Below are 20186 nucleotides of genomic sequence, written 5' to 3'. Positions count from 1 at the left end.
GTTTGAGAAAAGACTGTTTGAAATCAGTCACATACACAGTCAGACTGTTCTTCAGAGTTGTAGCTATTCAGGAACTAGAATCAATGAACGTGGTCACAGTTGACCATTTGATATTAGAAATGTGTTTTTTTTTAAATGTCTGAATGTCATGCATTTTCATAAATTCTGCAAAATACTCTACAGTCAGATGTACAGCACAAAAACAGGCCCTTTGGTCCAAATCGTCCATGCCGACCAGATATCCTAGCTGAAAATGTGTTGCTGGAAAAATGCAGCAGGTCAGGCAGCATCCAAGGAGCAGGAGAATCAACGTTTCGGGCATGAGCCCTTCCGACCAGATATCCTAACCTAATTAGCCAGCATTTGGCCCATATCCTTCTAAATCCTTCGTATTTATATACCTATCCAGATATCTTTTAAGTGTTGCAATTTTATCAGCCTCCACCTCGTCCCTTCACAGCTCATTCTTTCACATGCACCACCCTTTTGTGAAAAGGTTGCCCCTTACCTAAAAGGTATGCCCTCTAGTTTTGGACTCCCCCACCCTAGGGAAAGGATCTTGTCTATTTATCCTATCCATGCCCCTCATGATTTTATAAACCTCCGAGGTCAACCCTCTGCCTCCAATGCTCCAGGGAAAACAGCCCCAGCCTATTCAGCCTATCCCTACAGCTCAAATCCTCCAACCCTTGCAACATCCATGTTAATCTTTTCTGAACCCTTTCAAGTTTCATAACCGATCAGAATTGCACACAATATTCCAAAATTTTCCCAATCAATGTCCCATACAGCCGCAACATGACCTCCTAACTCTACTCAATGCTTTGACCAATAAAACGGAAAGCATACTAAACTTCACCCAAGAAACAGTTCTTCAATAGTGAGGTGGAGGGAACTTGCTTCAGAACTTTGCAGGTGAGTTGGTTGGCCCAGATGACTTTTCCAGTGACTTGATTTATTGTTCTAAAACCTGGAGATCAATATTACAAAGTGAATCAGCCGTGGAGTGCCAGTGTTGGACTTGGTTGGACAAGGTCAAAGACCACATGACAGCAGGTTATAGTCCAACAGGTTTATTTGAAAACACAGGCTGTTGGGCCTCACTAGCACATGGAAAAGAGAGGCTCCAACAGCCTGTGTTTTCAAATAAACCTGTTGGAATATGACCTGGTGTCATGCAACTTTTGACCATGAATCAGAGTGAAAGATAGCAGCCTTCACAAAGCCCATTCTGCTAAGTGAAGTTTAAATACCAACAACTGAGCATTTATCAAGATCTCTCAGACTTCAGAACAACAGCTCAAGTCACCATAAGAGGCTCATCATTTAGGTGACAAAGGAATGCTATAGTATAGTCATGCTCACCACATTAAATTAATCAGCAAAATCCATTTGAAAATAAATTTATGCTGATCGATCCTTGACAAGCCAAACTCTATTCTTGTATTATTCAACTGCCCGCTAACATGCCTCACACTTAATTCAAGCTTAAAATAAATGTTCTCTCTCCTATTATAGTTTTTCTCAAGTAAATGTTCCACATTGGTCTGTGCAATAGAGGCATAGTAAATCTCCCGATGGCTCATTTTCAACTACAGCAAGTCATACGTACTTACAACTACTATTTGCATAATCAATTTTTTAAAATGAAAAAAGGATAGCACAACCAATTTCATAGATTACCTTCATTCAGAACTAATTATACACTGATAATATCATAATTTCCCAAAATTTAAATCACAAATTCTCAATTTAAAAAAAATTCGTCATTAAATCTTTGCAGGCATTATACATCAGTTGCATCATCCAGACATATATTCAAACAGCCAATTTTTAAAATCCAAAATTACTTTAAAAAGACACCCCAAAATGATATCAATGCTTTCAGTAAAATTGTTAGTTATAATTTATTAATTACAAACATAACTTACTCCACTGTTGTAAACCACTCATCTTATTTCCATTCTAATTACGTGGGATTTCTATCAACATTCCAGGAATTACTTTGTGATTCAGTTTGTTTATCCTGCAAAAATAGCAAATCTTGCTTATAATTATTCCAAACAGTACAGTAATTATATGCATTCCAGATCACATTGAATGGTGCAACTAGATTATTAGTACATAGCTTTTTCAACAATCCTAGTGCTCAGTACAAATCTAAATGAATTAACACAGCTGTGAGATACTTACAGGTCATCTCAGCTGTTTTTACTCAATGGGTTCAAAGAAATTACTGAATCTGTTACTTGTATTGACTGGCCTCAGCTATAATAACTTGCTTTAATGTAAGTGTAATTTGTACAGAAAAGGGGAACTCCCAAAGAATATATTAATTCTGCACAAAAACACCTTACCCACAATTGCTGAACAAACAAACTGATACATTTTTTCAGCAGATTTTTAAAGAATGCAGGAGGAGTAATGGAAAATAATTTAGGGAGGAGTTACTGGAGAATGGAGCTCCAATAGCATACTATAATACAAAGTTATGGGAGATCAGAGTCTCCCATAACTTGCCATTCAATATGATCATGGTTTATTCTATAGCTCAAAGCCATGTTCTGCTTTATCTGACCTCTAAATGTTTATCTAATCTCTTTCTTTCTCGAACACAGCAGCTCTCTCTGGTAGTAAATTCCACAGACTGACCATCTTCTGGGTGAAGAAATCTTTCTCATCTCAATCCTAAATGCGACCTGCCAATATCCTGAGTCTGTGATCCCTGGTTCTAGAATCCCCAATCATAGACCAGATGCAGGCAGGATGTTTCCTATGACATATGCTCCAAATAGATCCATTCTCACCTTTCTAAACTCAAGTAAATACAAACCCAGTAGAAATAATCTCTCCTCACATGACTATCCTGTCATTCCTGGAACCAGTTTAGTGAACACAGGCTGCAATCCCACTGTGGTAAGTATACCTTCGCTTAGGTAGGGTGATCAAAACTACACAATACTCAAGGTGCAGTCTCACCAAGGGCCTGTACAACTGCAATAAGACATCCCTATTTCTGAACTCAAATCCTCTTGCAGTGATAGCCAGTGTACCATTTGCCTTCCGAATTGCTTGCTACATCTGCCAGCCTACTTTCACCGATTGTTGTACAAGGACTCCCAATCCAATTGTATGTCCCAACATATCACCATTCAAATAATAGATGTCCCTCTTCGTCTGTCATAATCAAATTAATCGTGAAGCACATACACTGCAAGTGAACATCTTAAAGCTAACTTCAACAAAGTCCTCATGATAAATTCAGTGCAGGGCTATACTCAAAAAAGTGTCAGACATCGCACTGAGGAGATGTTGCTGAGCTATAGGAAAGCACAGCCAATGGCGAGGGGACACAGGAACATACAAAGCTGTCAGCTGCTATTAAAATCAAAGCTACAGTTAAAACAAGTTTTAAAAAAGGCAACTTCTTTTCCCCTACCAGTTCCTGTTCAAATGATGAAGGACATGAAGCAAAACTAAAATGCTTTTCCATATACAAAAGCAGAATTGTGAAATAGGAACAGATTTGTCAAGTAAAAGTAAAAAAAGGTACAAATCACAACACTTTTTTAAAATTCATTGTTGGGAAGAGACTGTTTCAAAGTATGTTCTGATCTAAATCTTTGAAGAGCAGAAAAATGCAAATGCTGGAAGCTTTGAAGGTATTCTGAACTCCAAACAAGCTTACATGCTTAATGATAGGGACCAAGGCAATAGAGAGTCCATTGATTAATACAAAACAGCACTAACACAGCTTGCAGAACCTTGAAATTGGGCAATTAGAAAAAGAAGCTAACTCAAAGACAACTATTTTAAGCATAAGAAACCTACCATGACAGTGCTAACAAAACAACAAGAAAGAATCTGACTCTTGAAGCAGGTTATAAATATGTTCAGAAGGTCAGAGCTTGTAGAAGCAACAGCGATAGCATGCACATGGGAGAACAGGTGAGTGTCCCTACAATATGGAGGGCTTGGCCACTGAGTTGAAAAGCTGCCTGCATCTTTCAAGTACAACGTACAGAAAAGCAATAACAATCCACAGATGAGCCAACAGGAAAAAAAAAACAAGGGTGACAGTCAAGTTGTAAATATTGTAGAGGTCATCACAAAGGAAAACATATCCAGAATGGAAAAAAAAGTGGTTTAACTGCATAGAGCTAAATTATTTTGTACACCGTATTTAGCTAGGAAGCAGATATTCAAGCCTATAAAGATGTCAGACAGTGATTCAGACAAAATCATGTGTGGTTACTGGAGACCTGTCAGACAAAGATTTCAATGATTCATAGGTTGGCAGAGTGTAAAGGAGGAAAGTGGTTTTTAAACTATTGCGATGAAGAATGTACAAAATTAATCTGAAGTGCCAGATGGACACTAGGTGCTTTCTGCAACGTTATGAACTTCACAGACCTGTGTGAAGTTAAATCAGATACCAATCCAAAAGTGAAAAGCTTGAATACAAAGCTTAAGTTCTGGAACAATGCTCACAGAGAAGTCAAATAAATTTAAAGAGACCAATGTTATAGCAAGATCATAACATATAAGAACAGAATTAAGCCATTCAGTCTGCTCCACCATTCAATCATGGTTTATATGTTTCCCAATCTCCGGTCTTCTCCTGGTCACCCTTAAATCACCTTACTAATCAAGAACCTCTGTCTTTAATACACAGCCACAGCCTTCAGTGGCAATGAATTTCACAGATTCATTAACCTCTGTGAAGAAACTCCTCATTTCAGTTCTAAAAGGGTCATGATTAGATTAGATTACATTACAGTGTGGAAACAGACCCTTCGGCCCAACAAGTCCACACCGACCTGCCGAAGCGTAACCCACCCATACCCCTACATTTACCCCTTACCTAACACTACGGGCAATTTAGCATGGCCAATTCACCTGACCTGCACATCTTTGGACTGTGGGAGGAAACCGGAGCACCCGGAGGAAACCCACGCAGACACGGGGAGAACGTGCAAACTCCACACAGTCAGTCACCTGAGGCGGGAATTGAACCCGGGTCTCTGGCGCTGTGAGGCAGCAGTGCTAACCATTGTGCCACTCTGCCGCCCATCATTTCACTGAGGCTGTGCCATCATGTCTTAGTCTCTCCTACTAGCGGAAACAGCTTGTCCATGTTCATTCTACCCAGGCTGCTCAGTATTCTAACTTTAAATCAGATTCTCCCTTCATTCTTCTGAACTCCATCAAGTACAGACCCAAAGTCCTCAATTACTCCTCATATGACAAGCCCTCCATCCCCGCAATCGTTCTTTTAAAGTGGCCTCTGGAACCCCTCCCTTAACACATCCTTGTTTCAATATGGGGCCCAAATCTACTCAATATTCCAAATTTGGTCTGACCAGAGTCTTATATAGCCTCAGCTGTACATCTCTGCTCTTGCATTCTAGCCCTCTTGAAACTTTGGCTAACATTACATGTGCTTCAACTGCCACCTGAACCTGTACATTAATCTTAAGAGAATCCTGAACTAGGACTCTGTGCTTCAGATTTCTGAATCCCTTCTCCATTTAGAAAATAGTCTACATCTCTATTCCTCCTACCATAATGGATAAACTTACGCTATTGCATCTGCCACTTCTTTGCCCACTTTACCAGCCTCTTGAAGACCTTCTGCAGCCTCCCTGCTTCCTCAACATTACCTGTCCCTCCACTTATCGTTGTGTCTTCTGCAACAATGTCCTCAGTCTCTTCGTCCAGATCGTTAACGTATCACTCGAATGGTTGTAGTCCCAACACTGGCTACAGCAGAACTGCAATAGTCATTAGCAGTCAGAATTTCAGGTATTAGACGTGAAAGCGTAGCTATTTGGGAGTAAAAATAAGTTAAAATCTCAAAATTGATAATCTTTAATTCTCCAAAATGCGATTCAGTGTTTTGGAGGCCACGCCAACTGACTCAAAAAAAAAGTGCAAGACAGAGGAGGAAGGACTGTAGAAAAACAAAATTTTGATGCAAAAGTCATACAATGAAAAGACTGCCTTGCCAAACACAGCAAATGCAAGTTAGCAGAGTCAGCTGAAAAGATTTTCAAATCAAGTCAGAGAGCACATTATCCCACGAGCAGACAATGGAGAAAAAGCCAACAGCCCACATGTTCACAATCACAAGATACAGCCACTTTACCTTTTGTGTGCCATGCATGGAAACAAAAAAAAAGGGGACTAGCTGGAATAACAAGCAGTTGCTAATGCACAGGAACAGTCATGTCTGCACGTAATGGTAACTTGGAGCTCAAAATGTATACAGTAAAATGAAAGATAACTGCAAGTATAAAGTGGATAAAAAGGGGGATGTTTGGATTGAAATTCAGCAGGAGACACATGCACATCTGGAGTTAATTCAATACAGTTTTATATTCATCACCAGTATTATGTTATCTACACAAAACAGTGTGGGGTATTTCAATTTGCTTAAGTAGAGATGCCAAGCTAAGAACCTCACTGTTTCATTGTGATTCCAAGTCAGTCTAATTTTTCATTTTAAAAAATTAAATACCTTTCGGAGTATAATACATTCCACAAAGAATATAATTATGATAAGGTTATTTCCATCAGCTAAGATAGATCACCTGCGACTCAGTCTAAAATGTAATACTGTGAAGTGTACTCAAGGCAAAATTAATACAAGTTCATTGAATAAAATTAGTCCTTTTACTAGAATGTCAGACCAAAACACCATTTGTCCAAGACATTGAATCCTTCATTATTTTGGCACAACTTGCTTTTAATAAGCGTTTCCTGAAGTGATTTTCTTTTTAAAGCAGCCAGAAATCATGACAAATATTAAACCACTGATACTTCGATATAGAAAAAGGATGAGCTATTCAATACTTATTTATTGGGAGCACGAGAACTGCCATCTTGAAGTAATAGGCCACCATATAATCTCAACATTACTTTAGCTGCAGGACATTTATGGCTTTTTGGAGTTGAGCCATATTCAAACTGAACAGTCACATTGCTGGCACTATTATTGGAGTTGATAAAGCTGAAATGTGGGATACCATTATGTTCGAAATGAAAACCATTCCTAACCTTTATAAATTGAGTATTTATTTTTAAAACAAAAGAAAAATTCTTAACTAGATTGCCACCATTTTAAAGCCTACAGTTTTCTTTGAAACTCAGACTCTCAAAGTTCACCAAATTCAAAATATAGTTTGTTAACACTGCCTTGCATAACCCTGGTCTACTTTCTCTCAGTGGAGATTGAACGCATCTGCTCCATTCCAGTAGATCAAGCACCAACTGTACAACTTGCAGTCCCATTTCAGATAATATAAATGATTTAGATGTGTAAATAGGAGGCATGGTTAGTAAGTTTGCAGAGGACAGCAAAATTGGAGGTGTAGTGGACAGCGAAGAGGGTTACCTCCGATTACAACAAGATCTGGACCAGATGGGCCAGTGGGCTGAGTGGCAGATGGAGTTTAATTCAGATAAATGAGAGGTGCTGCATTTTGGGAAAGCAAATCTTAGCAGGACTTATACACTTAATGGTAAGGTCCTAGGGAGTGGTGCTGAACAAAGACCTTGGAATGCAGGTTCATAGCTCCTTGAAAGTGGAGTCGCAGGTAGATAGGATAGTGAAGGCGGCGTTTGGTATGCTTTCCTTTATTGGTCAGAGTATTGAGTACAGGAGTTGGGAGGTCATGTTGCGGCTGTACAGGACATTGGTTAGGCCACTGTTGGAATATTGCGTGCGATTCTGGTCTCCTTCCTATCGGAAAGATGTTGCGAAACTTGAAAGGGCTCAAAAAAGATTTACATGTTGTCAGGGTTGGAGGATCTGAGCTACAGGGAGAGGCTGAACAGGCTGGGGCTGTTTTCTCTGGAGCGTCGGAGACTGAGGGGTGACCTTATAGAGGTTTACAAAATTGAGGGGCATGGATAGGATAAATAGTCAAAGTCTTTTCCCTGGGGTCGGGGAGTCCAGAACTAGAGGGCATAGGTTTAGGGTGACAGGGGAAAGATATACAAGAGACCTAAAGGGCAACTTTTTCACACAGAGGGTGGTACGTGTACGGAATGAGCTACTAGAGGATGTGGTGGAGGCTGGTACAATTACAACATTTAAAAGGCATATGAATAGGAAGGGTTTGGAGGGATATGGGCTGGGTGCTGGCAGGTGGTACTAGATTGGGTTGGGATATCTGGTCGGCATGGACGGGTTGGACTGAAGCGTCTGTTTCCATGCTGTACATCTCTATGACTCTATGCTAAACAAAGAGACCTTGGAGTGCATGTGCATAGTTCCTTGAAGTAGAGTGGAAGTAGATAAGATAGTAAAGACAGCCTTTGGTATGCTGTCCTTTACTGGTCAGAGTATAGAGAATAGGAGTTGGGATATCATATTGCGGCTGTAGAGGACATTGGTTAGACTGCTGCTGGAATATCACTTGCAATTCTGGTGTCCTTTCTATTGGAAGGATGTTGTGAAACTTGTAAGGGTTCAGAAAAGATTAACATGGATGTTGCCAGGTTTCAAGGATTTGAGCTATAGGGAGAGGCTGAATAGGCTGGGGCTGTTTTCCCTGGAGTGGAGGCGGAGGGGTGACCTTATAGAGGACTATAAAATCATGAGGGGTATGGATAGGATAAACAAGGTCTTTTCCCTGGAGTGGGAGAGTCCAGCACCAGAGGGCATAGGTTTAGGGTGAGAGAGAAAAAAAAAGATAAAAAGGGACCTCACTTTCACACAAATGGTGGTGTGTGCGTGGAATGAGCTGCCAGAGAAAGTGGTGGAGGCTGGTACAATTACAACATTTAAAAAGGCATATGAATAGGAAGCATTTAGAGGGATACGGGCCAAGTGGGACTAGATTAGGTTAAGATATCTGGTTGGCATGGACAAGTTGGACCGAATGGTCTGTTCCCATGCTGTACATCTCGATGACTAAGTGAGATCGATTGTATTCCATAATTGAAGTGTCAGGTAACAGTCATAAATATAGCGAAAAGCTAGTTTAAGTGGGAGCAAGTGATCTTGAATGTGCAGTTTGTAAAATCATTCAGGAGAAAAGAAAACAAATCATTTCTGAATAACAAAAGTTTGTTTGAAATTTGAATGAAAGAAGCTGGTTTACGAACCTTATTACATATTAATCTCAAAGACTGAGAATCCTATTGAGCATTTGACAGAAATGATACCTTTGGAAAGGAAACATTACATTAATTTCTAGTCAAGTCCAGTGAAAGAAATCATACCAACAATGTTAAATAAGGAGGTGTGTCAATCTACAATTAAGGTTTTCTCTGGTGAAAGCACTTGCTCATTCAGAGAAAAAAGGCAACTTTTTAAAACATGGACAATACGTTTGCATAAGCTTACTATAAAGGGCTGCCAATTTATGCAATGTACCCATATCTGGGAGGATATTCATGCAGGAGAATTCCATTCCCACATTTTTAGCATTCAGATAAATTTTCTAAATAACCTATTCCTTTAATGTTAATTCACACATCTGGGAGTAGGTGGGACTTGAACCCAGGCCTCCTAGGTCAGAGGTGGGGACACTCTCACTATCTCAATAATGCAATAATTATGTAAACAGAAGATGGCTTCAACCTCTGACCTGTCCGCCCAGCATGCCCCCAGTACACCACACATGCTTTCTTCAGCATTACAACCTTGCAGATTTCACCTTGGCCTCTGTCATTGTGCAATAAGAAAATATCCAACATTTCCCAGCTACTTTAATAGAATCATTTGTAATAACCTGATAGGCATATATTGGGTTTATTCAAGTGCTGCTAAGACTTCTATTTCAACTGTGCAAGTGTACTTAGAGGGAGTTAAAAATCTCAGCCCAAGTTTCATGAATGGAGCATTAGTCCTTGACAGGAATGGACTTTGAGCTGATGGCATCTTTACATCCCAGGCTTATGAAAATTTAATATTAAGGAACTGAACCTATTCAAACATCCACAGCATAAGGAGCTCTATTAAAGCCCCATGCAGAAAATGCATTTATAAAGATACATGTAGCATGGCTTGTCAAAGATTTTTCAATTTTGCCAAGCCAGTCTGCCTCTGTGCCACTTAGTCTTCAGGACTTGCTTTGATTCAATGCGTAGACTCAAGCATAAAGTTATATAGTCACATAATAGACTAGGCAAGCAGAGAAAACTGGTGGATTTCAACTTGAAGTAGAAGATGGTTAAGCTCAGATCAAGGCTGACAAACCTGACTAGTTTAAAGAGAAACAAGGAGCTGTGCAGGAACAGAGGGATTTATTCAGATGTACAAACGTGTACATAAGCTCTAAAGGTCAATGGACAGATGAAAGAGAAGGAAGTAAGTTTTTTGTGAATTATACAGAGGCTTGGTCAGACTACATCAGTTTTGAATAATCGGCCCAAAACAAATAGACAGACTAGTCAAGGAGGTTGAGGAGGAATGTGTGGAATTTCTTTTTGCCCAGAAGGTGGTGGAACTCACTACATGTAAAAGGTGGTAGAGGCAGAAACCCTGATAACATTTTTTTGTAGTATTTAGTTGGGCACTTTTATGATGCCAATGCATATAAGGCTATGGGCCAAGTGCTGGAAAAACTGATTGGATAAGTTAGGTGATGGTTTTCGACTGGTGTAGACTTGATGTACTTAAGAGCCTTTTTTATGCTTGATGACTGGGATTCCAGTGTACAGTCAGAGGGCTATCAGGTCATATAAAAGTATCTTACACATCCTAGTGATTAAAAAGTAGCCATGATGTTATGGAACTAGACAACAAGGGCTAACTTTAACCCCAAATATGGTTGGGTTGGGCTTATTATCCCTTAAATATATAGAGATCAGAGGCCTTATACATTTTATACTTGAACTTTGACTTTTCCAGAGAAGCAAGGGCAGCTTCAATGAAAAGGCAAGTGTCTTGACTGCATTGGATGTGGACCCGAAGGAGCAATGATGCTTTCTTAGTTCCCTGACATAGCATTCATACCCATCCCCAACACTACCAAATCTCCCATCCACCAGGCCAGGGAACAGCACCCAAGCATCACGCATCCTGTGCCACCCCTCTGTCCAATCACTGCAGGGTTAGGGATCCATCAGTTCTCATTGTCTGAAAGGTTAACCAATGGGTTCCTTAACTACTCCTGGGTGGCCAGTCTCCTACAGCATTCCTCGTTCAACAGCAAGCTGAGCCCCTCAATCAGACTGACTTCCAAGCACAGATCTAGTTAGACAAACATGCCATGGAGATAAGATTCTGGAGCCTGCAGGGAAACCCTGATAGCTCAGCTCCAACTCTGCAACCAAACTTGGCAAATCCTCTGCCCGAAAACCCTACCGACAACAGCATAGAATTCAATCCCTCATTGCAATTTGAGAATGAGGAGCTGCCAGACCTCAACAAAGCAGTTCTTAAATAGGCTTCTGCTGCTAGTGTCCTCGGAGGGTCAAATGTTGGGCACTCAAGTGCCTTTTTTGATTCCACTGAGCCTATCCCAAACAAAACAAACAGGATGTTTGCTGACACTTCTCCAGTCAATAGACAAGACACTCACTCAGTTTTCAGGCTTTGCTAGGCTTCTCTCTTTTCTCTAAAGAGCCAGGGATACTCAATCAGTTGAAATAGATAAACTGTGATAGACAAAGGCCAAAGGAATATGCATCAAAACATTCATAAATAGAGTCAAGATACAGGTCAGCCACAATTTAATTGAATAATAGAACAGGTTCAAGGGTTGAATGGCCTATTCATTGGTGTCCTGTTTTTGTTTGATCTGTCAATGTGAAAAACAAAAAGAAACTATTCCAAAACTTAAGAGGAGAAAGATACCATAAGGGGAAACATGAGAGCAAAAGAATATTTTAATGTCACATTGCACCATATTTGAGGTATGAATAATGCATACTTAAATATATCATATAGCAATTTCTCCTGCAAAAATAATGTATTTTTCCTTATTAGCAGGGTACACAAGCTAACTATTTAGTGAACAGCAGTATATATGCTTGATAAGACACAAACTTGGGCTTCCTCACAGATTAGGTTTAGCCATTATGGCTACAGCTTGCTGGTTTCAAATTATATTTTGACAAGATGCACAGTATCAGGTACACATGACTCATGACTAGTTATATAATGTTTTTCAATGACAATTTATGTTCAAACTCTTCCTCACACTCACTTCTTTCTACATATTTTTAAAAAAATCTTTCACAACCCAAGAACTCCCAATGTTCTTTCAACTCTCAATCTTGTGTGTGCCTAAATCACTCACCTTGGTCCCAAGCTTACAAGTGGTTTTCCCCCCCCGCCCCCTCATCCTTTTCCATCTCTCTTCCGCAAAACCTCTGACATAAGCTTTTGGTCATCTGTCCAATAGGATCACTGACTGTTATATTTTATGCTCCTTTGAAGCACCCTTGAGACTTTTGATAATATTAAAGGCATTATATAAATATAACATGTAAAATATTGTTGTAGCTCTGGAGGTAACATACCTAAAGAACCAGAAAGACACCCAGGGCAAAGTCAATAAGTGACAGGTTCACCACTTCTACGTAAAGACCTTCAAGAGGTTCAAAAAAGATTGCGATGCCATACAGTATTTGGTGCAGTTTCCCCCACTTTGCAAGCTTGTTAAAGCAAACCAGGGAGGTTCCATGAAGGTCACAGGAGTGGAAAAACTGGAACCCAGCTAACAGCTCACAAGGTACATAACTGCAAAACCCAGTCCAACCACAACTATCCAATCAAGAACAATACATCTTAACATGCATGAACTAGGTAATATGACATTCAACCATTTGGCAGCATAGTCATTTCAGTTATTCTCATGGATGGTAAGAGGTAAAAACAAGGGCTGCAGATGCTGGAAACCTGAGTCTAGATTAGAGTGGTGCTGGAAAAGCACAGCAGGTCAGGCAGCATCCGAGGAGCAGGAAAATCAATTTTCCTGCTCCTCGGATGCTGCTTGACCTGCTGTGCTTTTCCAGCACCACTCTAATCTCGACTCATGGATGATAAGAGCCAACATTACATAATGCCATAGATCACCAGGCTGCAATGAAGTGGGGAGAAGGGAAGAATAAGAATATTTAAAGCATTTTTAATCTATTTTTATACTTTTTAAATAAGTCACAAGAGGAAGATTAGGTAACATTTCCCACCATCGTATGATTAAGATTAGGACATATTACTTTTACTTCCCATTTCTTCTGTCTTAATTGCTATCTCACAAGCAACAGAAGAAGAAGTGAAAGCAAATTTACAGCTCAGAGTCAGAGATGCACAGCATGGAAACAGAACCTTCGATCCAACCCGCCTAACAATTTGTTACCTATAATGTGAGAATTTCATTTAATTTTTTTTGTCCAGGTTAAAACAAACAGGTGACAACACTAATAAACAGTGTGGCACTCTAGACACTGTCACCCACTGCTCTTCTTCACAATGTTATTGCTTTACACGAGCAAAGGCAGGGTATATTATGGAAACAGTTAAGCAGGAGGGATGACTTCTTTGCACATGTGCATGGTCCAAAGAACCGTAGCAGAACACAATCAACTGGAGGTAAGTTATACGATCTGGGCAACCAACTCCGCTGAGATTGACCAGTTCAGCTCAAGCCAAGCCACAAATCTGGGGCCTCCCTGGTCTATATAGATCAACAGATCTTCTGTCCATACACTTTATACAACTTCATAATTGGAGATAATCCGACTGAAAATTGAACACATTAAACAGCATCTTCGATGTAACAAAGCATCTTCAGACACTTCACAAGAGCAATGTACAGAAAAAAGGAGACATACAGCTATATTATGCAATATTTTAAGATTACAAACTTAAATGTGTCTAAGGCATTGTATGAGGTCAATGTGATTTTATAATGACAATGCAGAAAAACCTTTTAATATACTGTGTCAAATTTTGGCTCAATATCAAATTTTGTTTGATAATGTTCCAAATACATTCCTTGGGCCATCTTACAAGAGTCAGATGTACAGCACAGAAACAGACCCTTCAGTCCAATTTGTCCATACTGACCAGATATGGTAAATTAATCTAATCCCATTTGCCAGTATTTGGCCTGAATCCCTCTAAACCCTTCTTATTGATATACCCATCCAGATGCCTTTTAAAATGTTGTAATTGCACCAGCCTCCCACTTCCAGTGGCAGCTCATTCCATACACATGCCACCCGGTGAAAAGGTTGCCCCTCAAGTCCCTTTTAAAATCTCACCACTCTCACCCTAAACCTGCCCTCTGGACTACCCCACCCCTGGGAGGAGACCTTATCTATTTACCCTATCCATGCTGCTCAATTTTATAAACTTCTACAAGATCACCCCTCAGCCTCCAATGCTCCAGGGAGGATAGTACCAGCCTATAGCTCAGATCCTCCAAATCTGGCAACATCCTTTCTGAACCCTTTTGGAGTTTCACAATATCCTTCCTGAAGTGGCCTAACCAATGCCCTGTACAGCTGCAACATGACCTCCCAACTTCTATAGTTTAGAAGAGAGTGGTGCTGGAAAAGCACAGCAGGTCAGGCAGCATTCAAGGAGCAGGAAAATCGGCATTTCGGGCAAAAGCCTTTCATCAGGAATAGAAGCAGGAAGCCTCCAGGCAGGAGAAATAAATTGGGGGGAGGGAAAAAAGAGAAGCGCTGGGGAGAAGGTAGCAAAGAGTACAATAGGTGAATGGGAGTGGGGATGGAGGTGATAGGTCAGAGGGGAGGGTGGAGCAGATAGGTGGGAAGGGAGATTGGCAAGTGGGACAGGTCGTGAGGACAGTGCTGAGCTGGAAAGTTGGAACTGCGGTAAGGTGAGGGGAGGGGAAATGAGGAAACTAGTGGAGTCCACATTGATGCCCTGGGGTTGAAGTGTTCCAAGGCGGAAGATGAGGCGTTCTTCCTTTAGGCATCGGGTGGTGAGAGAGCGGCGGTGAAGGCGGCCCAGGACCTGCGTGTCCTCAGAGTGGGAGGGGGGAGTTGAAATGTTGGGCCACAGGACGGTGGGGTTGATTGGTGCGGGTGTCCCAGAGATGTTCCCTAAAGCGCTCTGCTAGGAGGCGTCCAGTCTCCCCAATGTAGAGGAGACCGCATCGGGAGCAATGGATACCATAAATGATATTGGTGGATGTGCAGGTAAAACTCCTATACTCAATGCACTGACCAATAAAGTAAAGCATATCAAAAGCCTTCTTCACTACCTTATCTGTGATTCCACTTTCAAGGAACTATGAACCTGCGCTCCAAGGTCTTTGTTCAGCAACACTCCCCAGGAACTTTCCATTAAGCATACAAGTCCTGCCCTCATTTGCCTTTCCAAAATGGAACATGTTAAATGCACAATTTACAGTAGTCAAGTGTAAAATGACAGTTAGTAGGCAGGTACAAGCAACATATTATAGGTCAGGTTAGAGAGTTCCCTTTGTTAAGAGCAGCGCAAGCTAATAAATTTTGCACATAAATTATTCAATTGAAAAGCACTGATGAGTTTACTGGCAACGGTTATTGAAGAAAAATAAAACTACTGGCGATTTGGTGATGAGAAAACTGTTCAGTTGTGCATAAGAGCATGGTCTGGATATAAACAAAAAGGGCTGGAGGGCTCGAGATACAATGGTTGTCTCCCTACATTTGAGCTAGGAGGCTTGCGTTCAAGACCCACTTCCTCAAGAGATGTGATAATATCTCTGATCCGGTTGATTAGAAAATGTCTCAGTCAGGGATGGTGGAATTTTAGACAGGAAATTTTAAATACTCGGGTCCAGATAACTACAGGAAAAGGAACTGATAGTGGCCTGAGTGAAAATGTGTAACAGCCCAGTGTTCCAGGATCTCCAGAGTTCTTCAAAACTTTTACCAGGAGAATAGGGGAGAAAGGTCACCAAGGGATTTAAACACAGCCATGGGAAATTCAAGTGGAGGTACTGGTGAACCAAAAGTTACCATGGACCAAGGTTGACGGAGTGGATCAGATTAGATTCCCTACAGTATGGGAACAGGCCCTTCAGCCTAACAGGTCCACACAGACCCTCCAACAGTAACCCACCCAGACCATTCCCCTACCCTATAATTACCCCTGACTAATACACCTAACACTATGGGCAATTTAGCATGGTCAATTCACCTGACCAGCACATCTTTGGATTTGGATGGACAAGATTTCGCTTTCGGATGAAATACTTTCTGGAGTCAAACAAAATATTTGAATCCGTAGTAGGATTTTCACTACCAGAGAAGCCCTCCGGTCCTTTACTTATGAAAGGAAGCGGTTTAAGTATCTTGTACAGCATTCCAATCGCACCATTTACTCACATTAAGCAATATCGATTAGTCACTGCGTGTGCACAGCAGGAAGGGGGAAACACAAGTCAGTGTTTGTACACCTTGAATGAAACGGGACAAAAATATTTCTAACTTCTAGATGAAGTTAGTTAATTCGGGGAGGGGGAATAAAGTATTCCTGAAACGAGAGCGCAAGGTAACAAAAACATCCAGCAAACCCACAGGGAGCTGTCCGACCTCGAGCTGCAGGCGGGGAAAGAAGGGAGCCCTGCTATTTCCCGGTCGGTCACTTCCCCCTCCTGGTGCTCAGTGTAACCCTCGGGTCAGCAGCAAAATGCACTTATACATTTCTATGGCTGGAAGCTGATAGACAGGGAATAGAAATGGCCCTGCACCGTGTGGACAGTCATTGCAACAATCAGGGGCTAAACATTAATCTACCGAGCCTCAACTTTGTTGAGGAGAAAGTGAGGTCTGCAGATGCTGGAGATCAAAGTTGAAACTTTATTGCTGGAACAGCACAGCAGGTCAGGCAGCATCCAGGGAACAGGAGATTCGACGTTTCGGGCACAGGCCCTTCTTCAGGAATCTTTGTTGATCCAATCTTAATATTTGAATCGGATTCGATTAGCCAATTAGAAAATTTAACAGCACATGATTTTTCTTCCCCTTCTTCACTCCGAGCGGTTCCCTAGCTGCCAGCAAGCGGACTCTTAGCCTGATCCAGTTCGTTTGCAGTGAGAACACACTGCAGCCAGTGCACACCACTGAGGCAGGCACCTCCTCTGCAGGACTCGACAAACTGGCTCCCCTAGCTGATCTCTCCACGCTTCAGGCTCACTGCCTTTATTCCTGATGAAGGGCTTTTGCCCGAAACGTCGATTTCGCTGCTCCTTGGATGCTGCCTGAACTGCTGTGCTCTTCCAGCACCACTGAACCAGAATCTGGTTTGTCCCATTCGCCTCATGTCGCCTCCTGATTACCCCGTCCTTCACAAAGACACTGGCACCAGGATTGGGATTCACTGAAAGGGGCTGGGTTGTGGGATGGTCCCAGTCACAAAAAAAAACTTGGCAAGTGCCCTACACAAATGGACATGTAGTAAACTCAACAATATTGAGTTTTTTTAAAAAATAGAGTGGGAACAATCAGTGTGTCTGTGAAAGGTTCACTCCATGATTTGACAGTATCCGATGCACAGCTTATAGAACAGACTGGGACAACTGCATGAGGAACTGCACACAACCCCAAAGTAATTCACCCAACAAAATGATGCAAAATAGCCCTTGAAATCAAGGGCTTTATTTTATAACAGTGCAGATTAGCGGCCAGCAAACCAATGTTAAGGGACAGAAATTGCAAGGAAGTAACGCGTACACACACACACACACACACACACAATCTGTTAGCTTCACTGGGATTCTCTGAAGCCAAGCCCCACCGATCCCACCGGGAGAAATGACAGACAAAGGGCAGCAATGTTTCAGGCAGGAAGCCTCGGTTTACCTGCAAACGGTGATGAGGTTTTTCCGTTCCACTGCAGCGTTCCTCGCCAAGCTCTTCTTTCGCGAGAAATGTAGTCCCAGGCTGATAGAAGCCATTCTCTCTCTTAAAAAAACAGATACGAATCAGAACCAAAGTGAACTCTGGCAGGAGTTGAGGGGCGGTGGGGGATGCTGAATGATCTGCGGTGCACGGTGCTCCAGGAGCAGATTGTGGGAGCAGGCTGTATGCTCATCCGTGCAGCCGGCTTCAGCCACAACAGAGCCCAGATTCAGCCAAAATAAACCTGCAGCTGCTGCAGCAAAGAAACCCCACACAGCAGCAAACAGGGAAGCAAATGATTTGGAACTGCCAACGAGAATGAGCTGTAGTCCAGAGGCACTTGTGCATCAGGATCAATGCAATATGCAACAGCTTTGTACAATAATATTTTCAGTAGACCTGCAAGTGTTAGCTTTGCACATGCTTGGTATTCCGCACAGCTAATAACCTGGTTTCCCCTGCCTCCCTCCGGTATTTGGGAGCCCAGTACTAGCTGTGTCCATTACTGCCTTTTCCCAGCACAAACAGACCCAACGAGAAACTGGGAAACAAGCTGCTCTCCATCCAGTTTCCTTCTGTCACACACCACGGGACCGGAAGTTTACAGCTTGAATTGCCTTTAAAGGGACACACCGACAGTCTGACCTCACCCAGGCAAAGCATAGGGAGGGTCCACACATACACATTGTTCCCCAACCCCTCCCCGCAGGATAGCAACATCGAAACACAAAAACCGGCTGGTGTTACACTCTATTGCTTCGCTGTGTACGACTTCAAAAGCGGTCGTTGTGCTACAAAGACAAATATTGCCAATGCTGGAAATCAGAACCCGGAAATGATGGATATGTCCAGCTGTACTTTGCATGATCTGCAGAGAACAATAACCGAACCTGTTCAGTACTGCTTTTTTTTAGCTGTTTATTTATAAATCACTGTCGGCCTATATCTTGTGAAAAGGCTGCATCTCACGTCTTCTGACGTGAATTAGTTGTCTGGTGTCAAACTGATTAGGTTGCACTTAGCACTCAACACCTCGTAAGTCGTGTCCTATCGGGACTCCATCTGCTTACCATGAGCATCTGCTCCAGCTTGTCCTGATTTCATCTGAAAGTGATGATTGAGTGCTGAATGCTCTTTGTTTTGACTTGAAGATTATTTCCTTACACCTAAGTGTAATGCAAGGAATTAGCCCGAAAGCATCGGTCCTCATTTTCACCTCGAAGTTAGATTATTAACCAAAGCAGAGTTCGAGAAAAGCTCAGAATTGTAGGGCTGAGCGAGTTTGTAGGAATGAGCAAAACAAAACCCTCAGATACCAAAAAAAATCAGACACGAAATCAGCTGACATTCAAGCATTTCTTAAGGCTTTGATTCAGCTAACTCACAATTTTTCAATGAAAAAAAAGAAAACGCACCACATTGTCATTCCTGGTCGTGAAACAGAAACTGCTGGAAATGCTCAGCAGATCTGGCAGCATCCGAGGAGAGAGAGAAGATTTCTATCTAGTATGACTTTTCAGACAGGGATAACTATGCTGCCAGACCTGCTGATCCAGCAGTTCAGATTCACCATAAGAAAAAAAATACAGGCATAGATTGTTGGAGCCCTTGAGCCTGCTCCACCATTCAATAGGATCAGGGCTGATCCGATATTCCACACGTCCACTTTCTTGCCTTTTCCCTGTTAACCCTCGATTCCCCTACCTGTAAATAATCTATCTATCTCAGCCTTAAATATGCACAAGGACTCTGCGAGGGGCTCCACAGGCTCAAACCGTTGGAGAATATATAGGACTCTGCCGCTCATCTCATTCTGAAATTGCACCCCTTTATTCAGAGACTGTGTTCCCTGATGAGGGGAAACAACCTCTCAGCATTTACACTGTCAAGCCCCTTAATAATCCTACATGTTTTAATGAGATCACCTCTCATTCTTGTAAACTCCTGTGAGTAGAATCTCAACCTGTTTAACTTTTACTCATAAGACAATCCCTCCATTCCAGGGATCATCCGAGCAAACTTCTCTGAAATGCTTCAAATGAAATGATATCTTTGCTGAAGTAAGGGGACCAAAACTGCTCACAGTACTCCAGCTGTGGTCACACCAGCATTTTGTACATTTGCCGTAAGGATTCCATACTCTTATACTTACATAGAGTCATAGAGATGTACAGGATGGAAACAGACCCTTCGGTCCAACCCGTCCATGCCGACCAGATATCCCAACCCAATCTAGTCCCACCTGCCAGCACCTGGCCCATATCCCTCCAAACCCTTCCAATTCATATACACATCCAAATGCCTCTTAAATGTTGCAATTGTACCAGCCTCCACCACATCATCTGGCAGCTCATTCCATACAC

The 20186-nt window shown here is 41.8% G+C and overlaps 1 protein-coding gene across 6 annotated transcripts in view; it reads right to left on the bottom strand.

The window, feature by feature from the left end:
• The window catches only part of rundc3b (RUN domain containing 3b), a 109178-nt gene extending 90763 nt beyond the window's left edge, over nucleotides 1–18415 (bottom strand). For 2 of the 6 annotated variants that reach the window (XR_006311720.1, XM_043690335.1), the window contains exon 1: nucleotides 17785–18415. Coding sequence is in view for 4 of the 6 variants with exons in the window: in XM_043690335.1 (XP_043546270.1) it covers nucleotides 17785–17879 (95 nt within the window). In the remaining 2 variants the exon portion in view is untranslated. Of the gene's footprint in view, nucleotides 1–1931; nucleotides 1951–17784 lie in introns of those variants that run through there. The other 4 variants (XM_043690334.1, XM_043690336.1, XM_043690333.1 and 1 more) reach the window with 4 other exon arrangements.
• Nucleotides 18416–20186: the final 1771 nt, after the last annotated feature.

Source organism: Chiloscyllium plagiosum, chromosome 5, assembly GCF_004010195.1.
Source record: "Chiloscyllium plagiosum isolate BGI_BamShark_2017 chromosome 5, ASM401019v2, whole genome shotgun sequence".
Lineage (NCBI taxonomy): Eukaryota > Metazoa > Chordata > Chondrichthyes > Orectolobiformes > Hemiscylliidae > Chiloscyllium > Chiloscyllium plagiosum.
The sequence above is the reverse complement of the archived record's forward strand: the minus strand, read 5'-3'. Positions and strand labels throughout refer to the sequence as shown.